Below are 21,825 nucleotides of genomic sequence, written 5' to 3' on the forward strand. Positions count from 1 at the left end.
AAGACCCTTAATTTGGGGAAAACTTTTTGTTACATAAATATTCAAATGGAGAATGGGAAATCACTTCTCAGGATCACATCTCAGAAAGACTGTATCAGGCAAGAATACAGTGTAGTTGCAACTCTAACTGTTAAGTTTAAATTTTAAGTATTTTGTTAAAAACGCCACTTAAGGAACAATGCTTGCAGTTTAGAGAATCTCGAAGTCTAGACCTCTCCTCCCCCGTCCCAGGATGCCGCTGTCATCAGGGTCATGCTAAGTCATTTCTGGGTCAACAATCCTGCTCCTGATGCTGTTACAAAATAAACCATGAGTTTCTGAATGCGTTGGTCAGCAGCTGTTCCTTTGCTGATTATTTTAGAACACTGCTTCTTGGACAAACGCTGAATCTCATACTGGAGCAAGGCTTTGCTGCCACAGAAACTCATCTGATCTACTCCCAGGGTATTTGTGAGTGATAAAGGGCCTACTTAAGATCATCCAATCCAATGCCATCATTCTGTCCCATGGGAGGCTTTCTTCTTCCATTCAAGCCTGAAAACGTGCGGGTATAGTAGAAAGAGCCCTTGCACAGCTTAAGGGTCCCTGGGTTCTAGACCAAAACAGTCACTGATGTATTGTGTAACTTGATCCAACCTCCTCTCAAGGCCCCAGTTTGCTTCCCCTTAATCAGTGACCTTGATGCCCCAGGGTGGTAGACCCCCCGTTCTCCAGGTGTGCAGCTGGACACTTAGAAAACCTGAGTTGTTCCCTTTCCTCAACCCCCACATCTCCTGGGACTCACCAATCCCCACTAATTCAACTTTCTTTTCTCAGGATCATTCTCTCCATCCTCAGTGTCACTGTGAGTTCAGTTCAGATCTTTTCCCACCTGAATTACTACAACAGCCTCATGGCTGGTCTCCCTTACTCAGCTGTGCCCACCACTCCTGTCTCCCTCCCTCCGCTACTATTCACTCGTCATAAAAGCTGTCCAGAGTGCTATTTCTTAAAATGAAAATATGATCATGTCCCTCCCCTCTTAAGCCTTCACTGGCACCCTATTAACTTACATAATAATAACCAAAGTCCTTAGCATGCACAGACACAATTCCCCAATATTCCGCAGTTGCCCATTTTGTTCTGTCTTTGGTCTCCTTCGTTTTTCACTGTAGGATCCATAGCTCACTGCTTATTTACCCATTTCCCCCCAGTACACTCCTGGAGGGCTGAGATTTTTCAAAATCAAATTCCTAGAGCTGGGACCTGGCATGGTGCCTGGCAACCAAAGTATATACGCCGGAGAAATAAAAACTCAAAAGAGTAGTCATTAGTACTTTATTTTAATTACAATTACGTTTCGAGGAAGAACAGACTAGAATAGTGTTTAACATCAGGTGCTGAAAAAATCACATTTACATAAAGGAAATAAAGCAGGCCGGAAGTCCCAAACAGGTGCGGCTTGTATTATTGCACTTGAATAAAATACGCTGTCCGGGGTACCATACCATGCAGGCCACAGAAGGCCAGTAGCAGAGGACAAACGCAGAGGACAAACCCTCAGGTAGTATTTATTCTGGACTCCAAACTCTCCAGTGGCCTCACAAATATTTGACATTTCGAAACGTTCAGTTAGAGCTCTTTACACAAACGACTGCTGCATCTCCAACACGTTTTAGTTGCCGCCGTGCTCTTCGTTCCAATTCTTGCGCAAGTTTAAGGTACCCCTGGGCCTCCCACGGTGGGACACCTGTCACACCCACAGCACCCAGGGCCCAGGCCATGGCAAGTGTGGGGAAGGGAGTAAATTCCCACTTTACACATTTTTAGGGACCAAAACCGTGGCTGTAGTTTGCCTTTCAAGCACTCTTCATTTTGGTCATTTAGATCAGAACATGAGAAAAATTGTCAGTGAGTATGAATCAGCACTAAAGTAGTTCCTAAGCTACTAGTACAAAATAAAGTTTAAATTAAAAAAGTCCCTGGCTACGTTTTTGAAGTGGCATACCTGTATGTATAAGACGAAGGTTGTAAACTTATAGAAAAGATAAACTCTGACTTTCAAGCAAATTACAAAATTGATTTTGCCCTTCCCTTGAGTGTTATACAGAAAAATGTAAACCCGTGGACCTAGTTACCAAAAAACACTTGTCCCTGTAAGCCGAAGAATGACCTTAAAGTTTGGCCTGAGCTAGTTTTATCTTCAAATTTTCTCCGAGTTTGTCCATGAATTCAAATGTATTCAAGTAGTCAGAACGCTGGACGCTGGTAGAGGAAGAAAAAGGAAGAAAATTAGTTTGCTCTGATTTGTGGCAGGCAGAAAAAAAGTCTTAGAAATGCTACCGAAAGTAGCAGCCTATTTACCTCTAGAAGAACACTGATTCATGTTAACCAGCTACAGGTCTGGGGCTGAGGACTGTGCTCAGGTGCAAGGGGCTGACCCGGGCTACAGGCAGCTGCAGTCTGGGCCACACACACACGCACACACACACTCACAGCGGGTTCCCGCCGCCCCGCTTCTCACTCCTCCTTCTTACAAAGAGACAAAACCTATGCTGGATCCACTGTGCTTTTACCCACATCCACACAAGCTGCCACATGACCTTAACAGTTTTTCAAATGATCTTATTTCTATAAGTGTTTCACTTAAAAACAAAAAGACAATGGACTCGTGAACATAATCCTGCTGATAGGTGCCTATTCAAAGAGGCTACAAAGGGACCATGCCAATAAGGACATTATTTTTTTGCTGGAAGTTTAAGACCAGAAAAATATAGTGATTTAGAACATCCTGGGGTATACTGACCCTAACTGAGATCCGTGAAGACACACTGCTGGGACACGGGATTGGCATTAAACTTTGGTGGTATTTCTGCAGGTGAGTAAGAGTAAACAACTGCCCTTGAGGATGGAGTCTCCGATTAGCAACTAATCCAGCTGGGATACGTATGGTCTGCCATGTCCTCAGAAGTACCCTGGGCACCGCACGGCTCCTCAACTATCTGACTGTGGCTACAGGCACCTAAGGCCGGGACTATGACCGACTTGGCATCTGATACCTGTGCTGCTTACTTTTCTTATCTGTAAACTGAGAAAGAATAGAGGGGCGGAATAAAACAGCCTTGGGCACCCCTTTGCTTCTGTCTATCATTTTCTTGTTAAATTAAATGGAACCCTGTCACCCAATGATTGTCAACTGGATCAGAGGTCAGCAGGCTGTAACAGCTCGGCCCATGGACCCAATCCAGGCTGCAGCCTGGTGTGGTACATAGTTTGACTGAAATGTTGCCACACCCACCGGCCAGAAGCTAATCATCTACAACGCTTTCATGCCATGGAGACAAAGTCCAATGGCTGGTTAGTTTGGAAAAGGCTGTATATTCCACAAAGCCTGAAATGTTTATTATCTGACAATTTATAGGTTGTGTCTGCTGCTGACCCCTGAATCAGAGCACGAATAACAATTCGTATACTTCCAAAAAGCACTGATGTTTTGAGCCCGGTGAGGATAAGTGGCAATTTGACCACAGAGCTCACAGCCTCTTGTACTTACTTGGGTAAACCTTTAATACAAGCAGCCAAGTCCTTGGTCATGAAGCCAGCCTCGATGGTCTCAATACAGACTTCTTCCAAAGCCTTTGCAAAGAAGCCGAGCTCTTTGTTGTTATCAAGCTTCGCTCTGTGGGCTAACCCTCTGGTCCAGGCGAAAATGGAAGCTGAGGGAGAGAGGGGTGGGGGACGGAAAACACTAGCATCCACTAGTACTTCAATCGTACCAGCGAGACATATTCCCAAATGTTCCCCCAAATAGAAGGTTTTTTATTTAGGTGACTGACTTCATTTGATGCTATCCACATGCACTCTAAATTTTAGGAGAGTTGGAAATATTTTACTGAATGGAAACTTTTAAAAATCTGCATTTTTGTGGAAGGAATGTTTTGGGCTTTGTTAGAGGTTTAAGGAAGCACATTTTCATGGTGTGGAAGCTCTTGAAGCGTAAGACATTTACTAATTTGCAAAAGGTTCAACTGTTCTGTCGCTTGTCTATATTGGTCTCCCCTCCTCTTTTCAGGCTGTAATCTCTTTTTAATGTGCTGCCCTTGAGGCCAGGTTAGAAGGATCTATTCGTGTGGCTTTGAGATTCTTAGCAATATGTGACATTTCACTACACCAGAGGACAAGGAAAATGCCGGTTAACAATCTCTTCTGTAATGGATATTGTCCCACTCAGTGGAAAAGCATATATTGCATATATATTTTAAGAAGCATATGAAAACAGCTCTTATTAGTGGAATGAATCAGCTGTTTACCAGCTGTTTGCTGGAAATTTTACACACAAAGCATCTGGTAGCCAAAGGAACACGTTTGAGTCCCTTTTTGAGGTCTCCACTCTGGCAGAAATCAGCATAGCAGCTGAACACTATCTTACCAATGGGATTGGTAGACGTCTCCTGTCCCTTCTGGTACATGCGGTAGTGACGAGTCACAGTCCCGTGGGCAGCCTCTGCTTCTACTGTCTTGCCATCTGGACAAACCAGCACGCTGGTCATCATACCGAGAGAGCCATAACCTGTACGTGGCAGAGCATGAAGTATTGGCTTCGACTGCATGAGAGCAAATGACAATCTTCACAGGTTGCAGCAAACAAAGCAAACACCAATAATCCTTCTGCCGTGTGGAAAGCAGGGTCCCCGCTCCAGATCTGAGAGAAGAGTCTGCAAAGGCCGCACTTCTCCCTTCCTTACCCGTCTCAGAGGCACCTGCTCCCTGAGGAGGGGCTCAGGGCCTGACTGCCTGCACTGCCCCCTAGTTCCATGACTGTCTGGCTACTGTGGCTCAGTTTCCTTACCTATAACATGGGAATAACAAAACACCCACTTAATCGGCTGGATGTGAGAATTCGATGAATACTTATGTTCGTGAATAAACATATGAAGTTCACTTATTCCTTAGTATAGCACCTGTCCCAGAGTAAGAGGTCAATACATTACTGTTATTCTCAGGCGCAGATGCTTTACTGTTCTGGGAAAATAAAGATTAACTTTATTAATTAACTTTATTAACTTTATTGACTTGTCTTCTGCCATCACGCTGCTCACAGACTCACTGGGCTGGTAAGAAAAGGAAGGTTAAAGACAGGATGGGATGGATCTAAGGACATCCCACTCGCCCGTACTCTCTTCAACAGCCCCACCAAAATAAGGCTATTCTGCGGTTTCCTATTTAGGGAATGTGATTACAACTTGTAAGTCCATTGCGGTCGAGTTTTCTTCTTTTATTACTCCTTTATACTTGATTTCAAAGAACACGTTTCTCCATTTTTGTTATCTCTCCAAAGCACCTGTGGAGTTCATGCAAATTTATAATGGTCTGAGGGTAGTAAGTAAACATAAGCAATTTTTTAAACTCATCTTTGATACAGTTAGACATTTCTGTGTGGGGTTACTAGTTCCTTTCATATCATTGTGTTGGTCTGAGGCTTCAGCTAACTCTCAAATATTCATTGACAGGAGAAGAGTGGGATACATCACTCTCCATGATGAGTTTGTCCGTCTATTAATGCTAGGGGACACTAGTCAAAACAGAAGACCTAAGTGAAATGTCTGGAGTGAGTCCAAAGGAGTTCTTGCCTCTAGAGAAGAGTATCACAAGGACAGCCCAGCTGCCTTTTAATCTGTTCAGCTGCCTGGAGGTCACGTGTATCTATAGGCTCTGCCCTGACAGCCTTGGCTCCAGGTATCTTATCAGTGTGCTGTTGGACACTGCCCTTCACAACCCCTACTTCAAAGTCCTTTGAACCTCTACAACTTGACAACTACATTTGAAATATCGCTCCCCACGCTCTCTTCTTGTTGCCACGAGGACATTTAGAACTGATGGAATGACTTGGGTCCCTTATCAAGAACTCTGAGTACAAGGACATATGCACCATGGAGTCATTCCAAAGCAACCCTCCTTCCTCTACTGCATGTCTGGATTTAGAGCAACCAGAGAGCAAGGAGCTGTGGAATTCATTCATCTGACATGAAAATAAAAGTGATCTTTAACTGGGTTGACCTACTGACTTTAAAACTGGTAAGAGGTGCTTAACTTTTTCATAAGAGAGAGAAAAAGTAGTACTTCCTGGGAAAAGCAAACATAATTAAAGTTGACACAAACACCTGTCAGGGGAGTTTCAAGTTGATGCAGCTGCCATGGTAACTGAAATTGAAGGGAACTCGGTGCTGAGATCTAGGGAAAGACAGTATCTGTTCACTACACCGGACATGCGGCCGGGGTTTCTGAAGTTCGAGAATAGCCCCGGGCTTGTTTGCTCAACGCTGCTGCGTTTAAAGCTGAGCGGTGAGCCACGGGTTTTACACAGTCCCCAAACGGCCTTCGGGGCTGGCAGGAAGGGCATGAGTGCTACCTGTTGCCAGGTGAATGAGCTCTTGGGTCTGTTCAACCTTTTGTTTGGCTTGTGTGCCAAGTAACTGCCAAGCCGTGAGGGATCCTGTCCAGTGTCTGTTTTCCAGCTAGCGGTCTGTCTGTTCATGCATCACTAATACCTCCCCTACGAGGTGTCAATGTATCAAGATAGTGGTTGTTCGAGCTGAGTCATGTGTACGAGAAGGGTTCCAGAGAAGAGGTTGGAAGACCTGCATCTTCTCACTGGATGTGTTCCTCTAGATTTACTGCCCCTCCGGCCTCAGTTTCCTCATTTGTGAAAAAGAGAAGCATAAAGAAGAGGAAGAAATAAAAAGGAAGGGGGAGGGATAGAAAAATAAGAAAGAAAGAGAAAGCAGTTGAACTAGGTAAATGATTTCAAAATTTCCTTCTAGCTTCCTGCTTCATGAATTTTGAGGCTATGTTATTAGGGGAATAAACATTTAGAATTTTTTTTTTAAGGAATTAGCTTTGGAGAGAGCCCCCTTGGTTATTAGCCCAGGCCCCTCACTTTACCCTTTCCTTGCTGAGTGACCTAGTATTTCACATTCTCAGGGGGGGAATAAAGGCAGGGAAAAGGAGTGACGTTCAGACCAGGCAGCTGGACTATCTGTTGGAGGTACTGAAACTTCAAGTGGGAAAAAAGTTTGAGAGATAAACTGTGTTAATACATCCAAGGCTGAAGCCGGGAGTCCCAACCCACGGAGTTACACCCTGCATGACCCCGAGGAGCAGCTTCCCCAGCCAGAGCTTAACTGCCTCATCTGTCAGCTGAGAAGAGGGGCCTGGAGCCTCGCAGCACTAACATCACATCATTTTTACAAGCAAAGGGCTACAGAATCCTCCTTCCTGAACCGGAAAACCGCTGTGGCGTCACCCACCTGCCGCAGAACAAGCTCCACCTCCACTTGGTCCTCAGGCTCCTTACCTTGGGCCACGGAGTCTGACTGGACATCGCCGTCATAGTTTTTACAGGCCCAGATGAAGCCTCCCTCTGACTTCATAGCTTGGGCCACCATGTCATCGATGAGCCTATGCTCGTACCAGATCTTCTGGGCTTCAAACTTGGACTTGTACTGCCTAAGAAAGAAGAGAAGAAAGAACAAAAAAAAGAAAAAAAAAAAAGGAGGAAAATTGTTTTGGGGACATCATATGCTTCTCCAGAGTGGGGATGGAAGGGTGGGGTGGAAGCAGCATTTTTAGTAGGAGCAGCACAAACTTGGGAACCTGGTGCATGGGTTCAACTCCCTGTCCAATCACTTTCTAGCTGTGAGACCCCAATCCCCCCTTTGTAAGGGTGATTTTACCCAGTCTGGAGAGATGTGAGAATTAAGCAAGGATGTAGTTCCCCAAGTACTGCTTCACCAGTTTTCAACATACTACTGAGCAGCTTCTTGAGATCCAGCTTACTTCAAAAATGTAATAAGGGGGGGGGGGAGACTATTCTGTTTGATATCATTCAGGGAACTAGGACAGCTTCCAGGGTTAGAATACGGGCAGTGGGAAGAGAAATTAAAACGCCTCCCGAAAGAGGTCGAAAATCTGCCCTGGCCTGAACACTCACACCTGCAAGGGAGCTGGGTTGTCTTAAAATTTAACGCATGCTCACATGTTGTTGAATCTAAAGTTGTTATAAATGCAGACTTAGGTTCCAGAGACTACACTAGAGCAGAGTTTCAAACACAATGAGTTTCAGGAAGAACAGAAATGGGCCCAGCTCAGAAACTCATTCATACACTTGAAAAATTAGAGCTTTCTATCACTAACAGGGTAACTTCTTCAAACAATATGTGACTCTGGCTCTGAAAAAAGAAAAACGTGAGACTTACTGGAGAACACATGTACCTCTGAAAACAACTTAGAGTGATTTTGTTTCACTTATTTTACATCTGTTTTGCTCTTGTCTTTAAGGGATAGTGGTGGTTTTCACTCAATTTGTCCCAGAATCAAAAGGATAAGGATGCAAATGCTATACTATGAATGCAGCTTGAGAAAAAAGAAAAAACAAAAAACAACTGTAGTTACTTGTCATATATCTCCTGAAAGATGTCTTTAAAACGCCCATCATATTTCTTCAGAATAGTGTTTTTGGTGCTCAGATACAAAGGCCAACTTTTAGACAGAGCCATCTGGAAAGAACTGTGTGCAAAATCTTGGATTGACTTGTCTTCATTGTACATCCCCATGGCCACACCACCGCCCTCTGTGGGGGACACCAATGAAAGAGAGAAACAAAGAGAAAGGTAAATGGGCTATAGTTGTAACAAGTTCAAACCCATCCGCTGCCACCAAGACACCCAATTCCCAGCTCCCATGTCTAAGCCCAGGTTTCAGGGAGTCCCAGCCAGGCTTCCAACTTGAATATTCCATGAGATTCTACGGCACATAACAGGAGGGGAGTCAGTCCTAGAAAAGGGCCTCCTAACTTGTGGAGAGAGGGCATTCAACAGATATGAGAAAGATACAGTTTTTAGATCCTGAAGATACTGAAATATACACTGATTTACAGATATTTATATCAGCAAAGACTACCAATATAAACTAGAAATACACTCAGGAAAGGGTGAATACAGTAATTTTGAAACTGTCTTGTCATACTTTTAAACTTTCAAATATGTATTTTAAACTCAAAGTGTGCACTCAATCCTCAGCCAGAGAATGAGAGTTTTCCTGGTTCCCTGGAGGGCCCCGAGAGGCCACACTGTTATCAGTAGAAAAAGCTATGCTGCATGTAATCACTGGCGTTTCACAACTCTTGTTAGCTGAACTCTGTTGTTACTGAAAGACAGGACTTGAATCCATGCCACGGACCAGGGCCAACTGCTGCACAAACCAGCAGAATTGGGTTCCATTAATGTATTATTTAGAAGAGTCAAGGAAAACAGAGGCTAGGTAACTCTTGAGTTTTTGTTTGTGTGAGTGCTTTTCTTAACTTCAATGGTGGAAGAAAGAGGGTCCTCTGTTTCGAGTGGAATTTGCCATAACAGACCTTTTGAAGCGGCAGGATGGTGAACAAGAAAAGGCAAAAAACAAATGTTTTACTTCCACAGAGTAAATATCCAGGTGGGCAAGAACATTTCAGCAAATGCATAGAATACAACCGTTTCTTTAAATTCAAACTCTATCAGAGCAAAGAGTAGGATTACATCACAAGTGATTTGGAGTTACGAACATTTAATTTATATAATTTGTACACAACAGATTCCTGCCAGCTTTCCCCTGTGTTTTAAGAGGAACGCGTAATTATCAACTTGTCTTTGCCTTATACGCATTTCCAATAAAGTGGCTAATCCCTTCTGTGCCATTATTCATGCCACGGGAAGGCATGGAAAACCGATTGTTTTTTAATTTAGATTTGAGCTGTAGTAACGTTGTAGATTCAGGTTGTACTTTTAGGCAGCCACACAACTAACTAACGTTAAACAACCAGGAATAATTGTCCAAATACCTATTAAAAAAATGATCATGATGAACTCTAATTACGTACCTTCAAAGTTATGTACCAGGTATGTTCTTTTTTGGGATCCATCACTTGGTGTGTAGGTTATCTCTACTTTTCCAGGCCCAGGAACAACAAAATCAGTTGCTCTGTACTGTGTAGGCGGGAGGGAAAGGTATTAAAAAACCAACTATTTCAACAAGTATTACAAAGAGTGGGGAAAAAAAATCATAGAACAGAGCTGGAAGACACCTAGACAAACAGGACAGTGTAGCTCAACCTTCTTTTATTTTAGAGATGGGGACAAAAAGGTCCAGAAGGTTCCCGAAGCTAATCAGTGGCAGGGAGTGCAGGTTAAAAATCGGTGTTAATGGGGTTCCCTGCCACGCACGGAGCGGTGTTCTGAGCACTGCCATGGAGAGGAGAGAGTTAACAGAGCATTTTCCCTTAGGAAGCTTACAACTTCAGACAGACATACAGAAGTGAAAAGCACAGAAAGAGCTTTCAGACATCTGAAGTGGGCATGAACGATGCTACGGGCGATGACAGAGGAAGAGAAGCGACGTGACCTGGAGGTCAGGGAAGTCCTCCTATAGGGAGGTGATCATATACTGGTTGCGGTACTGACGATGATAAAGAAAGAGCTAATGCCTTGTCCCACTAGAGGGCAGATGCTTTGAGCGATTAACTAGTCTCCTCTTATTATCTCATTTGATTCTTACATCAGTCTTACAAGGAAGGAACTGCAATGCTGTGGAAACAAGGCATCTAAGGTCCAAAGGCTTGAGGGCTGATCCTTAGACCTTCAGAGCTTAGTCTCTTCATAGTTTCCATCAGTACTACTGCCCGGCCCAGAACTTCTCTCTGTGAATCCATTCTGGAAGCAGCTGCGACAGGTGGATGACCCTTGGGAAAGGGCCATCTGTGGACAGCCATCTCTCTCATGGGCATGAAGCTACTCTAGTGGAAACTGTGCTCAGCCTGCACCAGGCATCTGTTAAATCTTTGCTGCACTGTACCTTCTTTAACGACTTAGAGAAGACTACTTTCAGAGTCAGGCCCCGGCAGATGCCGGCCATGCCTTTGGTGGGTTGTGCAGAGCGGCACTAATGACAGCTGGTAAAAGAGCTGCCAGGTAAGAGAAAAGGTTCAGCATCTATTCTGCGCAGAGCACCTCTGACATGTGAAACCCTTTATTATGGTAATTTATTCCCAGTCCTCAAAAGGAAGAAACCGAGGCACCACAGCAACAACGTACATGCTTGCGGGCATTTATGCCCATTCAAACGATCAGGCAATCAACCAGAGGCTTGAAATTTTCAATCTGGACTGTAACAAATAGAAGGATCATTCTTCCAGGTGATTGGTGCCAAAATAGGAATTTTTCAAGAAAAGGACAAAAATGACCCTGCTGAACTCCTAAGAACTCAGAGTGGGGTTCCCAGAATTAGGAAGATTGCAGCACTCCCATCCACACTCCCTGTCCTGGGCCTCTGGGAGGTACCGGGCAAGGGACCAGCCAGGACAGAGCGACAGTTTGAGCCACAGGGTAGAGCACAGGGAACCCCTCAAGGACTGCCAGCGACCCCGTCCCCCGGAACAGCGGGTGGTCTGCCCCCGGTCAGCCTGTTTTTAAGGACAGCTACATCGAAGCCTCTGCATTTCAGGACTCGTTTTTTGGAGTCTTTTAAGGCGTAAGTGACTTTCTATGAAAGTCTCAGCGCCTCAATTTCGACAAGGAATTTTGTTTTGTTTAGTTAGCTGGCTTTCTGTTTAATCTGGCAACCAGCCTACTTGTACAGAAATACAGAAACTTAACTTTCTTTTCCAACTAGGAGAGAACCATTTTAAAGTGGCCACTGTCAACTACTGAGTCAGTTTTTCCTTTTCTGTATGAAATGATCACATTTCATATAATCTGTGGTGGCTGTCAACACTGCCTGCACAGTGGAATCACGTGGGGAGCCTGAAAATGCCTGAATCCCACGGAACTCAGATTCAGCTGGTGCAGGGTGGGTCTCAAGCATTGGAATTAAAACAAAGAAACACATTACAAAAAAAAAAAAAAAAAAAAAAAAACAATATAAAACAAACACCGGAAAAACCTATAAAGGGATCCTTTTAGACCCAGGGTTGACAACTATTGATTTGGTTGAAGCACAGAAAATTATCCATAAAAAAATTTCAATATTATGTGGTTTAACTTAATAAAAAAAGAAAAAAAACACTTATGTTGAGACAGGTGCCCCTCTGTGAGTCTTTCTGTGTTTACTTCTATCTAAATGTGCAAATATACAGATACACTTATATGCGTTTCTCAGTTGTGCGCTTTGTGTAACGGACGTAGTCACCGAAAGATAAGGGCACAACGCGCACCAATCAGAGCTGCTGGGCAGCTGAAGGCATGAACAGAGTGGGAAACCAAATTACACCAGCATGACTTCTTACCTGATCCCCATAGGCATGGCGACCTATGATGATGGGTTTTACCCACCCGCTCACAAGCCGGGGGATGTTTTTGCAGATAATAGCTTCCCTGAAGACAGTACCACCCAGAATATTTCGGATGGTACCATTTGGTGACTTCCACATTTGTTTCAACTTGAACTCCTCGACCCTCTTCTCATCGGGGGTGATGGTGGCACACTTGACACCAACGTTGTACTTCTTTATTGCTTCTGCGGCTTCCTTGGTGACCTGGTCGTTGGTGACATCACGATGCTCTATGCCTAAGTCATAGCTGGGAGGGAAACATCGAAAGTGGGCAAATTGATTCCAGACAAATTGATAGGCGCCCGAGTGTGCCACCATTCTATCTATCTCCGCATGAACGTGAAGGCTCTCAGTATACTGAAATCTGCCAAGTTTCAGCTTTCATGCACCCCAGACACCGATGATGGCTGCCAACTGAAAAAAAGCACGGGAGGCTGGACTGCTGGGCCCCAGCTCCAGGCCGGCGGCGGGAAGCTGTCTGGAAGGAGACTGTATGGAAACCCTCAGGCTTGGGGCCTTTGCCTGCTTTCATCATACACAGAAAATGACTGACTGGAGCAACCCTTTTGCAGACTTCCTTCCATATAACTAACATAAAAATGCAAGCCTAAACACCGCCTTATCTTTTCTTTGGTAAATATCGCGCTCTAAAAATAAAGGGGTCTGAGGGTTCAGTTTTTTTCTTGTATTTTGACATCTAAAAGCAGTGGGAGTTACAGATGTGACATTCAGTGCCAAAAATCGAATGAATCCTTCATTCCTGCCAGTTAGTCCTATGAGGAGCCTTCCCCTAATTCCTGGGTAAGTCTCTCTGTTCTGAACACAGGCCTGCAGTTTACTGGATAAGTAACGGAACCAAGCAACCGTTTTATGTGCCCCAGACAGCTAGCTGAGTGCACACCAGCACCCAGACTGCAAGTTATTCTGCGCTGAAAAGAACGTTGGTTGTTCAGAGCACCGGCAGTGACTGTAAAGGTTCATCTAAAGTATAAAAGTTTGTCGAAAATAGGAAAAACAAAGCAGTAATGGGACTATTTTGTTCTCCAAGTTTTTAAAACAGTTTTCCACCTTACGTAACTTGCTGAACCATGACGCCTCTAGATTTCTCTTTTCACTCCTTGTGTTTCCTTAGATGTTGCAACTCACAATGCAAGTACAAGGGTAGGAATCTCAATGTCTCTCCAAATAAAAAGAATCCTGGACTGCTTTGACCTTAGATAATTCACACAAGCGTGACAAAGCACTGACTCTCTTATCTTCTGGCAGAGGAAGTGCTAAGAATCTACAAATGTTTACTCCTAACTCAGACAAGAAGTATGGTCGGCAGTTTTCATGTTCTTAGGAACAATTGGCCATCAGGAGAAACTAGCAGTGAATTCGTGGATTTTTTGCTTCTTTTCTTAACATTTCTAAGAGAAAAGAAAGAATAAATTACCTGGACCACTGTCCAGCCTGCAGAAAACAAAGCAAACGAATTGCTCTGCTCCACTCAAAAGGAACCCCTCATATAATAACAGCAATTTTAGAACAACCTAACACTTGTTTGAGCCTCCAAAAACTCATTGGTCTGTAGCCCGTGAGACTTTTTTCTAGGTCTAAGGACCGTCCTTTAAAGCTCCTTATGCCTCTAGGCTATTCTAAAGGACTCTGTCAACTCACCTACATAGAGTTCTGAAACAGGAGAATACTTGTAAAAATTCTTTAACCTACTTGGATGATGCTTTTTATGCTTCATTCCCTGGATGTTTTGCTGACCTCTGCAGGTACTTGCTCCTTCTCCTGGTTGCAATATAGATATTATCAACAGCTTGACCATAGAATAATTTAAAAGGGTGTCTACTGACACCATGTAAATTAAATGTCTACCAGGGTGTCCAAACTGCAGCCTGCAGACCACAGGTAGCCCAGGACGGCTATGAATGCAGCCCAATGCAAAATCGTAAATTTACTTAAAACATTATGAGATTTTTTTTTATGATTATGTGTCGCAATGTATTTAGTGTGTGGCCCAAGACAACTCTTCTTCCAGTGTGGCGCAGAGATGCCAAAGGTTGTTGGACAAACCTGGAACGCCCAAGCAAATGTATCAGGTCCTCAGGACAGTCTGTTGAATAATTCTGGGTCAAGGCAAACACACCCACAGCTGCCAGTAGTTTGGCTAAAATGTGACAGTCTTCAGCCACTTCCCCCTTGTAAAAAGTCTGTCTCTACCTAGTTCAAATATTCAAAAAGCATGAGCCAGTTTATGAAAAACACAGGAAAAAAATGAGAGAATTCCACAGAGATTTTCATATCTGTCTCTAAAGATATGAAAGGGCAAAGGCTCAAGTCTTTAGGACAGAAATGGTTTAAGGGAACTTCTGAAAGACTGGTGTTTTATTAAAATAACTCGAAGCATTCTTTCTGTACTAAAATTGTATGAAAAGAGCAAAAGGCAAGGAATAAAAAAGGGAAAAGGTCCATTGTCTAAGTACAGGGATAGAAAATTGAGCTCAAAAGGACAAAATTGTGTCAACTACATTTATCGTTTAACAAAGGATGTACCTGCATTGTTTTCCCTTCTACAGACAATATTCGTGCTCCTCTTGGCCACTGATTTATTACAAATAAAACCTTTACAGGAAGCAGAGGCTTGGAAAGACCTGAGAATCACGTTTTTTTCCCATGATATTTCTTGTCTTCTGAACAATAAGCTCAGTTTATGCAGCAACATTACATTTAAAACAGAAGAGTCCTGGGCATGTATTTCGGCACTCTCCCCCAAGAGCATCATTCACGAGATACAGCTGCGTATACCTAAAAGGCTGTTTAAGTCCTGCAGTCACTTAGAGTGCACTTCCTGGGTTTGCAGTGTGGAGGAACAGTCATGAGCTGCATACACAGCGGTGACCCCACACGATTCTAATGGAGCTGAAAAGTTTCCATCACCTGATCCTGTGGTAGCAGTCGTGATGTTGCAGCACGAATACTTACCATGGTTACAACTGCCTACAGTGGTCAGTACAGGTGTGTACCCGGGGAGCCGCAGGGCTACAGAATTTATTCCCCCAAAACATCTCTCTCTGGCATAAGGATTATTTTAGGCTGGTTAATTTTGGAAACAACAGACATGGGAGAAGCTCTAAAAGCCAAGTAGAAGTAACCCCTTGCAAACTGCATGTAGATTCGTAAGGGAGTCTCCACGTGTGAAGGGTTTCTCCCCCCAACCAGGGATCGGGGGATGACCTCATCTCCAGGTTCTTACGGAGGCAGAAAGGAAGACTTAAACATGCCTAACACCTTATCTTGTTTACAGTGCCTTTCCCAGAACATCCTGTAACTGACCCAGCCCCCCCCCATCTTCTTTTGTCTTTGGCCAAAGACAGTATGTAAGGTGGGGCTTCAGCCATGTTGGAGAGTTACTATAATGATATGTATAGAAAAGGTATACATATTTTTATTATTAGACTTTTGTTTTTTTTCTTTAATCTGTCTTTTATTACGGGATGTCTCAGCCAAGAACCCAGAAGGGTAGAGGGGGAATTATTTTGCCTCCCCTACAAAGCAATAGGCTGTATCATTGAGACTAGGTGTATAGGAGGTTATACCATCCAGGTGTGTGTAAGTGCACTCCACGGCATTTGCACAACAAAACTGCCGAACCACACATTTCTCAGAACGTATCCTTGTCTTTAAGCTGCACATACTCTAATTCATTTACCTGTGAAGGTCCAATTCCACATAGGGAAAAATGAGTTTTTCTTTAATCAACTCCCAAATGATTCGTGTCATTTCATCTCCTTGCATCTCTACCACAGAACCGCCACGGATTTTTTGAGACATTTTGACTTCAATAAACCTTTAAAAAGCAAAAAGGAAGGTAAGACACACATCTGACCATTTATTTCATGACAGCGTTACCAGTCTAACAGGGTCTGCCTGCCTGCGCACATCGAAGCCCCATCAGAAAGGAACAGGAATTGGCAGCCAAGAAAGTACGGCTTTATTACTTGAGGAAGAAGCTCACACCCAGAGTCACAAGTGAGCTAAAGCTCACAGACCTGGCTCCTGGAGGCTTTCAGGGGATGACTTATATGGGAAAAATCGCTAGTTACGGGACTAAGGGAGTTGGGGTTGTGGTCTCTGTGACTGGCCCGCACTAGGGTAGGGGGTCACTGGTCACTGGTCACTGCACCTGGCCCTCCTGTCAGCCATGGCATCACTGCCTCTGGTTTCATCACTTTTCTGGGTCTGGAGCGAAAACACAGTGGAGGCCTAGATGTTATCTTTGGTTTAACTGAAACTCTGTCCTTGTGGTCCAAAGACCGAGGCTTTGTTCCTAAGATTGTTTAATGTGGACCAGAACCTCATTGTCCTGAGGGCTTAATAATTAAGAGAGTGGACATGCAAGGGAGAAGGAGGAACGTGAATCAGTGTGCTGAGGCCACGATGAATCAAAAGGAAAAAGAGAAAAGATCATATTAAAGAAATAAAGTTTCTGCATGGTTACAATAGTACAAAACCAAAATATAAACATTCGGTGCCTACTAAAAGAACAATTCATAATGGCACGACTGCATAATAATACAGCTAACAATAATTACATTTACTATTAAAATTGAGCACGTTTTCTTCATAAAGCATTGTTATGCGCTTCATGTGTGGTTTGAGTCAGCCCTCACAACAGCCCAGAAGGATGGAAACTGTTTTCCTATTTTACTTTGATAAAAAGCAAAGTAGCTTCCCCAAGGCCACCCAGCTAGAGCATCAGGCAGCCTGACCCTGTCACATGCCCTTAATAAGGTAATCACTATTTGTGACTATTGGTTTATCTTATAAAATATTGTTTCCACAATATCATGCTTACTTTAAGACTTTTATTCAACTCCTCACTTTTCTGGGCCCTCAAGATAAGCAGAATGATGAGTGCTAATAGTTCCCCACTTTTAAGAGACTGTTTTGGTTAAAATAATTACCTTTGAGGAGATATGACAAATTCTTAATGCTTACATTTAAAGAACTGTAAGTCCGAAAGTGAAAGATGAAGAATTCCTGGTGGAACTCTGTGTTCCTAGAGACGAATATTAGATACTGAGGGTGTGGACCTCAATACAAAAGTGACTTCTCAATTAGCAAAATCTGCATATACAAGGCCACTGCTTAGGACCCAGCGAAATCCCTGTCCTCTTCCTCGGTGACCCAATTCCCATACTGTTTTCCTGCCTGCTGATGGGCAATGGTAAGCTGCCAGTGCATGGCATAGGGAAGCAGAAACTGTTCCTGGAAGAGACGCCATTTGGAGGAATAGGGTGTATTGTCAGCAAATACAAAGCCATCTGATTCTCAGAAAGGGCAGGATAGGGGTGCACCCTTTGGAAGAAGCAAGACTATGGGGCTTAAAGGAAGGCCATCTCCTATGTGTGTTCCCTAAAAGGCAGAGGAAGCCCTGAGCCTCTTAAAGGTATCTATCTCCTTTCATCATGCTCCAACAGAAACTCTTTACCCCCAGCAACACCACTGCAAATAAAAGCAACACCTTTGCTTTTATTCCCCTGAATTTATAGCTGCAAAAATATGGAGAGCTAACTTTAAAAATTATTAGGCAAGAGGCCTGTAAACAGTCTCACTTGAAAAGCTGAGCTCAAGGAATCGGTCTTTAAACTAAAAAAGTAAGTCTCAGTTTCTCGTGACAAGCCAGGATGAATTTCTACCCCTAGGCCCTTTTCACTTCCCAAATTTGAAGTTCTAGAATGCTGCCTGTTCGTGTTTAGGAGGTTCCCTAGACCATTCCTGGGCAACCGTCTGGACCTCAACTGGAGTTAAAAAACTGAACGAACTGGTGTGGATGAGTCAATTACTTCCCATGTGTAATTTCAAGTATAATTTATAGTACAGCCTAAAGTGTGCGGTTCAGTCACGCTGATCCCACTGTCTCATCTGTTCTGGTATTCAACGCAAAACAAAAAAGAGGCAGCAAACTTATCTTGGTTTTGCCACTACATTTCCACGGTCACATTCCTATACAGCATTATGCAAGAGTTATGGCTTGGTTAGTTTTCCTCCATGGCAAACAATTTAATAGAAGTTCACATACCACACTTGAAATTTCAATACTGAGTGATATTATTTTTTAGTTAATTGTTTCCTTCTGAGTTGAATTAAATATTTTGTGCAGCGATCTTTTTATATTCATAATGCATAACTGAAACATTTCAGGTTTATCTCACATTACTTAACTAAATTTTTACCACCTTTTAACAGAACAATGGAACTTTATGGGAGGCCCTGGTTTACTACAATGTAGGAAATTATTTTATTTCTTTTAGATTTAAAATCCATGGGGTGGACTTTAGGCCCTACTGGGTTTACTTGTCTAACTTTGCTCTTCAGATTTTAGTCTCCACCCAAATCCCCACTTCAGAAGGAAGGACTTTTCCACAGGCCAGTTCATTTTGTCTGAGAGCAGCCGAATTCCAACCTGCTGACACACTTGTGCAATTCCGGAAAATAAACCTGGACTAATACAGAGTAATTTAAGAAAAAAAAAAAACAAAACTGCTCACTCTGTTTAATATTATCTTCACCAACTCCCAATTTTTTAGCCATTTTTTAAAGCTGCTTTCATGAATTACAATAATTTCTGGGCAAAAAAAAAAAGTTGCAGAGAATACACTGGACTGCCAGACAATAATGAAGGAGTTGCAATTTACTTTTGGAAATATTCCTCACTCATTCCCTCGCAGTGCCTGCCTCTAAGATGTCCAGGACCAGTTAAAAGCAGTGTTGCCACACTGAAGGAAATAAGGAAGGGGAGAAGTTGCTAATTCTTACTACGGTGGATCAACTTCTAATCACTCCAACTCCTCTCAGTCTTGTAGAGTCAGCTGAGTGCAGTTTATCTACTAAAATAAGCCCAAACCAAACGAAATAAAAGAGACCACATACAAACGCCTCCTATCAGGAGGATTTAGGCCGGTTTATCCGGTTTAAAGTAGATTGCGGAATGAACCCAGAACGGCACAGGGCAGTTTCAGGTCTGCAGGCACCTTCCAAATAAAGGTTACGGGAGTATCAGTATCTCCGCCAGCACACATTGGAGGGTGCGTCCGTGGGTGCGTCCCGGGTTCGTCGCCCGTTACCTGGTCTTGCGGTTTGAACGTCCTTAGGGGACGCTGGGACCAGGAGGCTCTTGGCCGGCACACGTCCTTGTGGCCGTTGTGCAAGAAGGTTGCAACCGCAACTGACCCGGCTCCTTCCGGGTCTCCTCCGCCGCGCCTTCCCTCTCCGAGGCCGGGCCTTTAAAGGGGTCCCGGGAGCCGTCCAGGGAACGCCTTCCCCAGAACTTGAGATCCCGGCGGTGGCCGGAGTCGCCATCACTCCCTACTCTGCCCCCACAGCAATAGGGTGCTGGAGCTCCTCCCCCTCCACGCCCCCCAGACTGACGCATCCTCCGGGTTGCGGGAGTTCGCGGCACACGCCCAAGTCCTCGGCTTCCACCTTCCTTTGCCTTCAGCTCCATTGCCGCACGTTTTCTTCCCCCTAAACCCAAGATTTAGTCTTCTACGAGTCCTTGCAGCTTCCTACCGCTAGATTTGCTTTCCGAACGCAGACCTGGGCTTCGATTTGTCAATGCATACAACTTTCTGCCGCCCAATTTCACCCTCCCGAGCCCAAGAGCCGCACTTTTACACATCCAGGAACCTAGCACCCTCTCCCTCCCATTTCCCATTCCCACGTGCAGTACCTGGATTTCTTTTCCCCTTCCTCGCGACCAGAACTCGCTGCTAAGCTCCTCCCTCCACACCCAAGACCTGAGTAAGCTTCCTTTTCCCCATTCCAACTACAGGCATACTTCAGAGCCTACCCCAAAGACAGGAGCCGGCACCGCCCCTAGTAGCCTGCTGTTACCTGCAGGGGAAGGTCCGCTGTCGATGCACCGGGGGGCGCCACAGCCAATCACAGGATCAAATTTACCAGTGCAAATACCAGCAATCTCAGCTGGGTCCCAGCTGTTTCCGCGTCAGACTCAGCCTCGGCGAAACCGACGGACCAGCAGGGGGAAAGGCTTTTCCTCTACACCGCCTTTGTCCCCTCCCGGCCCTGCCCCCTCAGCCCACCTCCTGGAGCCCCGCCTCCGCCCCCCGCGCCAATCGCCGCGCGCGACCCCTCCGTGGTGGGCGGGGTAAGGGTTCAAGGCTAGTTTCCCGAACTTGAGGGAGCAATCTGCGGAGCATCCTTTTCAGCGCTCTGGGCGAAGAAAGGGGCTGCAGCGCCCCCCGAACTGGTCTATGGCTTTTAGTGGTGGAAGTACGCGAGTGCCACCTGCAGGCCGGGGAGCAGGGCGCGCTGGGGCTGGTGTTCTGACACGCACGTGCCAAAGGGCACCCTGGACTTTGTAACATCTTAGGGACACGAGGAGTGAGTTTCCAGGCCCACAGTAAAGGCAAACGGGGAGACAGAGCGCCTGGACCAGCCCTCTTCCTGGAGCTCCCCAGAGTCTGGAAACGCCTTTGGCCCAAGAAAGAGAGATCCAGGCAATGAGCGCGGGCTGCTTAAGGGGTTACTCCACCCGCAGCTAGAATGCAAAGGATTGAACTTTTACACAAGCAGGCATGCCACAGTAATTTCCACCACCTCCAATGACTAGGTCTTTAGAGCGTCTGTACCTATACAGTAACCCCCCCCTAACCGCGTTTTCGCTTTTGGTGGTTTCAGTTACCTGCTGTCACCTGCAGTCCTGAAAATATTAAATGGAAAATTCCAGAAAAACAATTCCTGAGTTTTAAATTGCGCACTGTTGTGAATAGCATAATGAAATCTCCAGTCGCCGTGTTCTGTCCCTTCTGAGAAGTTAATCATCTCTTTGTCCAGCATACACATGCTGTATACTACACAGCTACATACCCTTTAGTCCCTTAGCAGCCTGCTGGTAAGTTATCAGATAGAATATCCGATACTGCAGCATCCCAGGGCCTGTGTTCAAGTCTTATTTCACCTAATAATGGCCCCAAAGCCATTCACATAACTTTTATTACAGTATATTGTATTATTTTTCTATTTTATTATTTGTTGTTGTTAATCTCTTACTGTGCCTAATTTGTAAATTAAACTTTATCATAGGTATGTATGTTTAGGAAGAAAGTTTGGCATTATGTATGGTTTCAGACATCCAGTGGGGGTCTTGGGATTTGTCTCCCCTTCCCTCCATAAGGGGGGACTACTGTAATTTCAATTACCGTTACATACTATAAATAAACCCAATCTTCATTGTATTAGAAAATAAGGATAATGAGATTATTATCTGAGTTCCAGAGAAGTTAGACTAAAGATGTGAAACTTGAGAAACCAGTGGCTTAAAAAAAATTTGTCCCCTCCAGGTAATTATTTTTTGGTGTACTCCTTACTCTTGAAAACACAGTGGTAAAGGAGTATTTTAGGTAGTGATTTGCAGCATAATAGCATGCTTGTGTGTTGCTTCCCGGGATTTAATGTCCCCAAATTTATTTTTA

General features: G+C 44.3%; 1 protein-coding gene across 3 annotated transcripts; it reads right to left on the reverse strand.

The window, feature by feature from the left end:
* Window positions 1-1,303: 1,303 nt before the first annotated feature.
* Window positions 1,304-20,387, reverse strand: IDH1 (isocitrate dehydrogenase (NADP(+)) 1). Of its 3 annotated transcripts, none has more exons than XM_024564016.4 (9): window positions 20,225-20,387; window positions 16,038-16,175; window positions 12,293-12,584; window positions 9,893-9,998; window positions 8,431-8,608; window positions 7,334-7,485; window positions 4,409-4,549; window positions 3,533-3,695; window positions 1,304-2,244 (listed from the first exon to the last, which is right to left on the reverse strand). In XM_024564016.4, the coding sequence occupies exons 2-9, from the start codon at window positions 16,157-16,159 to the stop codon at window positions 2,154-2,156; spliced, it is 1,245 nt and encodes a 414-aa protein (XP_024419784.2). In that variant the 5' UTR covers window positions 16,160-16,175; window positions 20,225-20,387; the 3' UTR covers window positions 1,304-2,153. The 3 variants fall into 3 exon arrangements, with proteins under 3 accessions (XP_024419784.2, XP_045054227.2, XP_045054225.2); XM_045198292.2 differs by lacking the exon at window positions 20,225-20,387 and adding an exon at window positions 20,061-20,204; XM_045198290.3 differs by lacking the exon at window positions 20,225-20,387 and adding an exon at window positions 19,456-19,702.
* Between the last annotated feature and the right edge of the window lie 1,438 nt (window positions 20,388-21,825).

Source organism: Desmodus rotundus, chromosome 2, assembly GCF_022682495.2.
Source record: "Desmodus rotundus isolate HL8 chromosome 2, HLdesRot8A.1, whole genome shotgun sequence".
NCBI lineage: Eukaryota > Metazoa > Chordata > Mammalia > Chiroptera > Phyllostomidae > Desmodus > Desmodus rotundus.